At 31.2% G+C, this 10,306-nt stretch overlaps 1 protein-coding gene across 4 annotated transcripts; it reads right to left on the reverse strand.

Annotated features, from left to right (window-relative positions):
* Window positions 1–4,068: 4,068 nt before the first annotated feature.
* LOC110632646 (protein FLX-like 4) lies at window positions 4,069–7,049 on the reverse strand. Of its 4 annotated transcripts, none has more exons than XM_021780941.2 (5): window positions 6,893–7,040; window positions 6,232–6,311; window positions 5,508–6,122; window positions 4,666–4,805; window positions 4,069–4,577 (listed from the first exon to the last, which is right to left on the reverse strand). In XM_021780941.2, the coding sequence occupies exons 3-5, from the start codon at window positions 6,044–6,046 to the stop codon at window positions 4,345–4,347; spliced, it is 912 nt and encodes a 303-aa protein (XP_021636633.2). In that variant the 5' UTR covers window positions 6,047–6,122; window positions 6,232–6,311; window positions 6,893–7,040; the 3' UTR covers window positions 4,069–4,344. The 4 variants fall into 4 exon arrangements, with proteins under 4 accessions (XP_021636633.2, XP_021636634.2, XP_021636632.2 ...); XM_021780942.2 differs by having other exon boundaries at window positions 6,878–7,030; XM_021780940.2 differs by lacking the exon at window positions 6,232–6,311 and having other exon boundaries at window positions 6,893–7,049.
* Window positions 7,050–10,306: the final 3,257 nt, after the last annotated feature.

Consider the following 10,306-nt stretch of genomic DNA (forward strand, 5'->3'; position numbering starts at 1 on the left):
TACAACATTTTCTTTTTCTCTTAAACTTATATATATATATATATATATAAGTTTCTGTTTTTGTGTAATAAGGATATAGGGTGTGCTTTTTTTTTATTTTTTTTATAGTCATTATGTTGTAGTTTGAAATCTAGATTTTCATTGTTTGAATTAGTATGCCTGTCAATTTTTTCAGTACTAATATTCATTCATACTTTTATTATCTTATGGCCAAAATTACAGCTAAAGCAATTTTATTTATGTATACACTATTGAAAAGGATTAACTCCATAGCCATACATTATTTTGAAAAATAACTATTGTTACTTCAACTCTTCTTATTCTTATTATTGTAATTCTTATCTCTATTATACTTGTTGTTATCAAAGAGATGTAATTTACAATTATAAATAGTTGCAAAATATAGAGTATCAATATTCATTAAAAGTTCACTTCATTTCATTCTTTAAATTATACATATGGTATCCAAGCTATACAGAAAAGAGAGTCTTCATCTCTCTAAAACCATGTCTCATAACTAGGATTGGTAGTCTTTACAAAGGCATTTTCGATAGATGCTATGGTTTTTGTGCAACAAGGTTTTTGTACCATCACTAAAACCCATTAACTATTGATAAAGGGGAATAAATTGTGCTTTTGAGGAGAGGTGATTTTTAGTTGTTAGTTTGATGAGAAAAAAATGGTGAGTATTGATGAGAGAATTTGATGTTGGCAAGGTATTTAAGACTTTATTTTTGGTATTCATAGCATAAATTGTAAACCATCATGTTATATTGAAAAATAAATTTTTATGGGTGTCACAATAAATGAAATTTTAAGGTTTAGCTATTATATATACATTAATGTATGTGCACTACAGTCAATGATTGATTGCATATGTAATCTTTTGATGTAAATATACATTTTATTGTCTATAAAGGATCGATGCTTTTATTTTTAATGTTCACGTTAATATAAATATTAACGAACCTAAAGTAAATATAAAGTTTATAAGACTAATATGCTTTGCAAATAAAGTTATAATGTGTTATAATTATGAGAATCTTATTGCATCATCACATCATAGTTCCTAAGTGTTCCTAGTTAATGCTATATTGAGACTAGATATCAATCATAACTTTTGAAAATGGTACACGTTATATTATTTCCTTCATGAAAGGAGGCAATTGTTGTCACTAAGCTGAGGTAGAAGGGATACCTAAAAATAACGGGCAGGAGTGTGTCAAGACAAGTTGACCGAACTAACTTTCATGAGGATTCCATAAGAAAGTTTACCTGTGTTGTGTATAGAAGATTTGCATGTTTACCTATGTTGTGTATGGAAGATTTGCAGAATAGTTGTATAAGTGATTCTTAGACCTAAGATGTTAAGTTATATATCTTGTATAAAAATTAATATATTTTAATACTACTTATACACCGTTCTATTCAAGGATGACAAATGGGGTAGTTTGGTTGTGATATCAACTATATGGAAAATTTTAATTGTTAAGAAAGGATGCATCCAGTCACCTTGTTCGCTTAAAAAATAATCAGCTGACTAACAACTCGAATTTACGAGTGTACTAGGCACTAGGTATATTAACCAAAGGTGCCCTAAAGACTAACATCTAAAAATCAAATGATGGAGAATTGGCTACACAAGATGCAACTTGCCATTTTTTACCTTAATTATAAAAAAAAATGCAAGAAATAAAGGATGGAAATTATGTTTTTTCATTGATTTTGTAATAAGTACTGAGAATTGAAATATAAGGCTTGAAATAAAATGCTATACTAGGAATTAAAAGGAAAATGATTGAAACTGAAATCAATAATGACTGAGAAATAAAAGGGAAATTGTGTTTGCATTGAGGTGTGGTGATGCTTGATCATTTGATTAGCTTTATTGTTCATGGCTTGATGTTTGCAATTGTTCTTTGTTTTATATGCCCCTCAAGAAAACTCTAGGTCTCTATGTTCTCGCATCTGTATGTTCGTAATAATTACTTCGCATTTCCTTCTTTTACTCTGCTACTTCTTAACTTCTTGCTCCCAAATAACTAACATAATTACCTGTACCAACCGGAATGAATGGTTATCTTGATTCATTAGAAATCGGACATATAAGAAAATTTCTCATTGAGTTACGCTCCTACTTAAAAATGAATAAACCTTAGTTCCAAGAAATCATATCTTCTACCAAAATATTCACCGAAGAAATTTAATAAAATTAATTTTAGCCCAAAACTAATTAAAATTAAATTATGGCACTAGCACACTCTAAATTTCAAAGAATATATAGATTTTGAATTTCATTATTTTAAATAATTTCATTGATAATATTTTAAATGACATTAAAGCTAAGAGTAGTAGAACACCACCGATTGTGGGTTAAACTATCACTGGGAATGGCTAAAAATGGTAGAAGAAGCTTTGGCCATTGCGCTTCTCTCTTCGTTTAATGCTTACATGCCTAGCGGTATACTGCATGATGCAAGATTTGATTTGATACCAACCACACCTCAATCAGACATTGAACAGTGAAGATGCTTATCGTACGACTGACATTAAATAGGTCAATTTGAGAGCAATCTGAGTGGAATTTGGACGAGCCAATTTCAAGGTGACAATACCTTATCGGCACGTAGAACCAAGTTTTCGATCAAACTGAGATGCTCGGCAAACCATCCCAAAAGGTGGTAATGCTTACAGGTGTTCCTTAGCATTTTTGGATGTTGTAGAGGCGTTTCAAATAGCAAGATTAGCAAAGATAAATCCTAACTTAACTTGCGTGATTTTGCTTAAAGTGAGATGGTTGATAAAATATTTTTGACATATTTAAAATAATTAAGATTAATTCAATGACTAAAGGGCTGTATAACGGATCCCTAAAAATATTTTTGAAATTTCAATAGCACAGTTAATAACTAATCCAATAATAGTGAAATGAGGTATGTGAGCTAAAATTGGGAGAATTAGGCATAGTTCAAGTATTATGATAAGCTCCGAATGGGCAAAATAATAAGTGTCATAGGTCTAAATCCAATGTGAGATTGTTGTTGCCTATCTTATATATATATATATATATATATATATATATATATATATATATATATATATATATATATATATATATATATATATTTTTTTTTTTTTTTAAGAGATTCGGTCTTAGGAATTAAAAAAATTAAAAAAAAACTCAATAAAAATTTTGATAAAATTCTAGGGCGTTTACTCTTACTTCTTTAGTTAATTATTTATTCTTAGTCAATTGATTGACAGGCATCCACATGTCTATATACACGAGTTAAGCCAACTGCTTTCTCTTTTATAACCGACCCAGCTATTTTCGGATCAATCGCTCTATAAGTAAAACCCATTTTAATTAATGCACATGCTTATAAAAAAATTATGTATAAAAAAAATACCTTGTAATTTCACGTACTTTTAAAATCAGGATCTAAATTAAGTTGTACCAAAATCGCAACTAAATTGTAACATAATGGTACTTCAAAATTACGCGCAATTAGTAAGGCGAGAAATTTTTTCAAAAGCCGTTTATAAATAATATTATTTTAATGTAAAATAATGAAAAAAAATAAAAATTCCCCTGTATCCGAGGCCAGCAAAGCTTGCCAAGGTCTCCTTTTAAACTTCAATCCCACCTTTCCCTAGTCTCCCTCCTCATATTCTTCTCTTTCACCTTCACAACTTCACCCTTTATCCCTCTCCTTCACTCAACTCAACTCAACTCAATTAAGCCTTTATCCAAAAAATTTACGATCGGCGGCTATATGAATTCACTTTCTCTACTCTAAACGATTTTGGGTTAAATCCTTAAAAATATGTAATACTTCTATATCATGTTGCACTACTCTCCTCTAAGTCAATTTAGATCTAAACATTTTTTTCTTTCTATCCTCTAACCTAATGTGCTCTACTTGTCTAACTGGAGTCTCCGTATGTCTACGCTTCACATGACCAAACCACCTCAATCTTCCTTCTCTCAACTTATTTTCAATTGGCACCACTCCTACCTTTTCTCTAATACTCTCATTACGAACTTTAGTCGCTCTCCTTCAATGATTAATCAAATTTAATTTTCATATATTTTTATTATGTAGATAAAATATTCAGAGTAATAAAGATGCCCAAAGAAAACTAATAATATACAATAACGTTAACTCCAACACAATGCATCTTAGAAATGCAAAGCATTAGTGGAAGCTTACGAAACAGCCTCTCATGGAAGCTTTCACCAAATTCACCAACTAGCAATTCACGCACAAAATGGCACTATAGTTAGCCCATAATGCTAGACATAAGGCCTACTGACAGCCACTGACAAAATATGCTTCATGCTCATTTCTGAGAAAATGATGGAGCATAAGGCCCTCCCCAGACAGCAACACCACCAGCACTAGAGACAGCTGTACCACCAATTGCACCGGTGATTGCTGCACTATTTACTAGTGGCCCAACACTCATCTGAACAAGAGGCCTTCCATATGCATCAACATAGACACCACCACCATGTACGGGGGCTGGGTACGAAGGATCGGGAGTCACGAAGCCACTGCCATAGGTGTTTGATGCTGGAAAGCCACAATATCAATATGATTATTAGAAATAATTAAAGTTTCAGAAGTAAAACAACTGCATTTGCAGGCAAGAGAAAGTTACCACGTGCTTTCTTTTCAGCGTTCAAGACCTCAGTATGCAACTTTTCCACTTCTCTTGCCATCCCAATTAAATTCTCTTCCGCTGCTTGCAGTTGTGCCACCTTTTCTATGTTTACACCTTTCTCATACTCAAATGTAGCCCTTTACCCAGATGACACACACACACACACATATAGATCCGTTAAACTTCTGAATGAACTGCCTACTATATATCAAGGTGAAAGTTGGACATAAAAAATTTGAATTCTAGTAAATAGAAAATTAAAAAAAAAAAAAAAAAGGAGAGATGAAAACAGCATTTCTGTCATCCCATAATCCCAAAAATTCTACACTGATGCAGGTTTGTTGCGATTACTCAACCCCCATCCCCTCTGAAACCCAAACAAAGATTAAAAGATATCCCTTCTCATTTTGTATTTAATTGAAAATCATCCATTTATGCACTACCGAATGGCGCATCACAGCATCAGGACTCAGGAATACTCAAATTTTTCAGTAGCGAAAAGGCAGGAGTAAATTTTCACGAGATGTTTTTTTGTCAGCTGGGATTATACTTATCAAAACAGACAGGTTGAAGGAACCACGGCATTTACTGTTATTATCAACCAGAGAAAATTCTGATTGTCCCAAGAAAAATATTATTTGCAACTAAGTTCAGAACCAGTCTCATCTGTTAAAAGAGGATAGGCATGGATGGTGTTCGTTTGAATTATCAACAAATGTTTTACCTTCTAATAATTAATCCTATTTCAGAACATTATGTGGCAGCATTAAGCACAGATCTAAGGTCCCAATGACAAAGTGGCTAATATAAACTCAGGAATGAAGATAAGCACAACTCACCGCAACCTCTTGTATTCATGCCTCAAATTGTCAAGCTCATCATGCAAATCTGGTACAGTCTTAACATCAGTACAAGCTTTCTGCAATTCCTGGGAGGCCTTCTGGATTTGGGTAGTCAGCTCTTGTCCAGCTTTGACCAGGCTTTGTGCCTCCATATGTGCCTGTTTGAGGTCCTCCTTCACATTCTCACCAGCCCTTATTTCTGATTCCATTTTTGCAGTCTTATCTGATAAAACCCTAATCTGGATATCACTTTCAGTATGGATGCTTCTTATGTGTGCCTTAAGTCTTTCCACTTCCTGCTGTGCAGCAACAAGGTCCTGCCTCAAGGCTATGTGGGCATTAGCCAATCTACGATTATCCTCTGCGAGTTGTTCAATCTCAGCTGCCTGAGAAGCAATCTTATTCTCTAAAAGATTTGGAGGAGCAGCTCTGTCCAATGGCTGGTGGCCAGGAGGAAATGGATCATGTCGCATCAACCCACGAGCTTGTACAACACGTCCCTCTAAAGATGGTGGAATATGCCCTCTTGCAGACATTAACTTGACAATTAACTCCAACAAGGAAAAGTATTAAGCTTTAATTTGCACAATCAGAGTCTGGAGGTTCAGATTCCTGTTTTAACCAAGATAAAGAATCATGGCCATAGAACAAGAGAATAGTTATCCTATTTTTTCAATTAATCACTTAGTTTAAGCAGGCCTTTCCTGCCATCTAAAAGTACCTTTTCAAGATAGGAATTAATTTCCTATCACAAAGACAAAAATTAAACTCCTTCAAAGGAGCATCATATGATGATTACACCTGTGATAACAGAATTACCTCAAACACATCAGCCACCAATGAATTCATCCTGTTTTTTTGTTCTTGGATTTCACATGCAATTTCAGCAAATACTTGGGATAATCAATAAAGCATTACAAGTATATCTAACTTCAAAATTTAAATAAGAAAATATTAATCCTCAGATTGCAATCAAGCAAAATGTGCACAACACAAAATCGATAAATATTCAAATTGTTGACGTACACAATTTATATAGTTCCTTCATCAAAATACACATACATACACATAAACAAATTGTAGTAAATATTTAAAAAATATTAAAAATACCTAGCTCTAGTCAAGATTAAATCAAGATGAAGATCAATTTTTTTTTGTAAATCTAGGAAACGAAGAATCTCATGAGCATGACTGAATGAAGAAGAAGATCATCATTTCTCAGTGTGATTTTATTTTATTTTGCTCTAAATGCCAAAATCCACTTAAATTCAAAATAGGAATATCATGGGCCTAAGAACAGATGCTAAAACGATGCAAGAGAAAGGGAAGAGACAGTGGCTACGCTGTATATATATTTTTTCATTTACATATAGAGAGAGTACCGCCGGCAATTCCGCCGTTGAGGGAGCGTTGAGATGAGGTGAGCTACTGGAGGGGCGGTGGCTGCTCTGCTACCGATGGAGAGAGGCCTGCTAAAAAATCGTTGGAATAAGGCTAAATTTCCCCTAATGTTGCCTAGAAGATTTTCTGTTTATAAATTAAACTAATTTCCTTCTCTCTTCTTGTAGGGTAGGCTTACTTTTATTTTTATTTATTAATTAAAAATTATATATTTTATATATTTAAAATAATAAATTTTATTAAATATTTCTTTAATATACCCTTCACTCGTATTTATTTTATTAAAAATTAAATAATCTATATTATTAAATTATTTTTAATATTAATAGATTTACATTTTAATATATTAAATAGAAATATATTAGTAAATTAATAAATAGATTATTATTTTAAAAAGGAAAACGGCATATAATTTAAAACATAAAAAGAAGTATATTTTTTTGAGACGGAGGAATATTAATGTGAAATCTAATTAACCCAACTTTTAACCTATTGTGTTTAATCAATAAATGAGACAGTTTTAAATAAATAAACGAGGTCCTTTTTAAAAAATGTTTAATGCTCAAATTTACTTTAGTACTTATGGGATGTTTAATTTAGTTTATTTCTAAATTTTTATCTAAATAGTTCATAATTTCAATTTAAATTTAATTTATCTCAAAAATAAAAAAAAAAATAGAGTTTCTTAATTTTCAGGCTAAATCAATAAATCAAAATTTTTAACTCAAAATTCCAAAAATTAAATTTATTAATTTTTTTTGTCTAAATCAAGAAATTAAGAAATTTAATTCAAAAATCTTATTATTTTTCCTAAATTAAACATAAATTAAAATTTCTAAATTCATTTAGATTAAAAAAAGAGTTGAACATTTAGCAACAATAAATGAGATCAAAGTTTTGAAATACAAATTTTAAAGATAATACTTTTTTTTTAAGAATAAAAGTCATTTCATTGCACTGAAGAAGTAGCTAGTACATCATGCAAAGCCACATGGCGAAGATTGGGAGGGATCTCCTCCATCCAAATACAATCTTGGCCTATGATTGACAAAACTTTTTTAACCAACTCATGTGCTAAAGCATTAGCATTTCTAGATAGATGGGAAACTGAACAAATTTGAAATGAGAAACTAAATGGAGTACATCTACAACACACATTGAGTGAAAATGAGAAATAGTGCAACCTCCATTCAGAACATTTGTGGACAAGGCATCCTTTCAACCTCCAAACATTTGAAAACAACATGGGATGCAATCTCAAGCCCATACTTCAAAGCTAAAATCTCAACCACAGCTAGGTCATGATTGTCAGCCACTTTCTTTGTAGTCAAAACAATATTTTACCATAAACATGTTGAGGCAGTGGGTGTAGAATAGGCTTTGAGACGTGATGAATCACTATCTTTAAGGTATTACTTGCTCCCACTAGATTGCTGCAAGGTTATGGCAATATACCTCCAGGATACAATAAAGCCTGAAATCTGCAGACAGCAACTCTTGAAAATTTCCCTTAAGAACTCTCTATACGAACCGAATTTAGAAAGACTAGAAGAAAAGAAGAAATAGAAGTTGTATATTTCTGGAGTGAAAAACTCATCCATATTTATAAAGAATGAAAAGTTATACCATATTTTCTAGATAGGCACGTCTATCTATCTTCAATAAATATAAATATTTGTGTAAAAGATATGTCTGCTTATTAACAAACACCTATAATAGTTGTGACTATTTATATAAAATAGACATGTCTGTTTATTAACAGACACCTATACAAACAGTTGTAACTTTTTGTATAAAATAGACATGTCTGTTTATTAACAGACACCTATATAAATAGTTGTGACTGTTTGTATAGAATAGATATGTCTGTTTATTAACAGACACTTATACAAACAGTTGTGCCTGTTTGTATAGATTGACATGTCTATTTATTAAGAAATATATATAGAATAGATATGTCTGTTTATTAACAGACACTTATACAAACAGTTGTGCCTGTTTGTATAGAATTGACATGTCTATTTATTAAGAAATATATTTACTTATCAATAAACACATCTGTTCGTAATTTATTTACGAAAATTACAATAAAATAATTATTTTATTTTATACATATACGTGCCAAGTGCCATAATAGAATAATATATATTTATTTATATATATAATTCTATACATATTTCACTCTTGCAATTCCTTCACTTTCTTATATTTTAACAATATAGGAATTCTTTCTCTCTATATCATCTAACATACAAGCTATTTACAACAATCCTCCACTTAGCTTGTATTGTTAGATCTCATTGTTTCACACATAATGAAAAATATCTTTCGATTTAAACTTTTCCTTAGTGTAAGTATTTCAAAGTTCTAAAGAAATCATGGTGGCCTTAACTTAAACTTATTTCCTATTAAATAGAACCGAAAATACTATACATACGAATCAATTAGTTTGACTTAAAATGTTCACCAAAATTTTAGCACGAATATGGCCTTGTGCTACCTCTTATTTTCATGAATATTTACAAAAGTTATTCTCACTTTTGTTGAAGTGGCAACACTTCCTATGTTCATATAAATGAAGTTTCTTTTGTAATATTATTAAACTTCATTAAAAGTATAAATACTCATCATCATTCCATTAACTTAGTACACTAAGTACTTAATTACAACATTTACTAATGACTTGTTACTACCCTTTAAACTTTTTTTAATAATAATACTATAAAGTAGGGCTCCCATTAATAGTAAATTTAATAAAATATTCTAAATCCTAATAAGCACATATACTTATGATCATAACTCTCAAGAGCCCTTTTATTAAAGGATTTGCTAGATTATTATAGGATTTAACATAAACATGGTAATAATACCGTTAGAGACTAATTGTCTTACATTTTCATGTCTTAAGCTTATATGTATATACTTTCAATTGTATATTTTAAAGCTTTAGCTATCATAATTTGACTATCACAATATAAAGAAATAGATGGCACAGGTTGTTGCCACAACTTAATATCCGGTAACAAGTTTTTTTCAGCCATTCTGCTTCTTTACCAACATTTGCCAAAGTTATAAATTTGGATTCCACCGTAGAATGAGTTATACAAGTTTGTTTCTTTGATGCCCAAGAAACAGCACCTCCACCTAAAGTGGACACTCAACCGAGGTTGACTTATTATCCTTAGCACTAGTTATCCAACTGGCATTTGTATAACCCTAAGATCTCCACTATAATTGTTTCATTAGTCTACCATGCAATTACATGTTTATAACATGAACTACATAAATAATCCAGAGTCTATATATGTACCTTATTTGCAGAAATAAATTACTCTATAACTTGTTTAAAATGAGAGCATCCAAAAATAAAGAACCAAGCTAAACTTGCACACACA

This window comes from Hevea brasiliensis, chromosome 17 (assembly GCF_030052815.1).
Source record: "Hevea brasiliensis isolate MT/VB/25A 57/8 chromosome 17, ASM3005281v1, whole genome shotgun sequence".
Taxonomy (NCBI): domain Eukaryota; kingdom Viridiplantae; phylum Streptophyta; class Magnoliopsida; order Malpighiales; family Euphorbiaceae; genus Hevea; species Hevea brasiliensis.

Coding starts and splice junctions, on each gene's coding strand:
- LOC110632646 (XM_021780940.2), bottom strand. CDS start 6,046: ATGTCTGCAAGAGGGCATATTCCACCATCTTTAGAGGGACGTGTTGTA. Junction 4,806..5,507: donor CATGAATACAAGAGGTTGCG/GTGAGTTGTGCT, acceptor ATCTGGGTAAAG/GGCTACATTTGAGTATGAGA. Junction 4,578..4,665: donor CGCTGAAAAGAAAGCACGTG/GTAACTTTCTCT, acceptor GTGGCTTTCCAG/CATCAAACACCTATGGCAGT.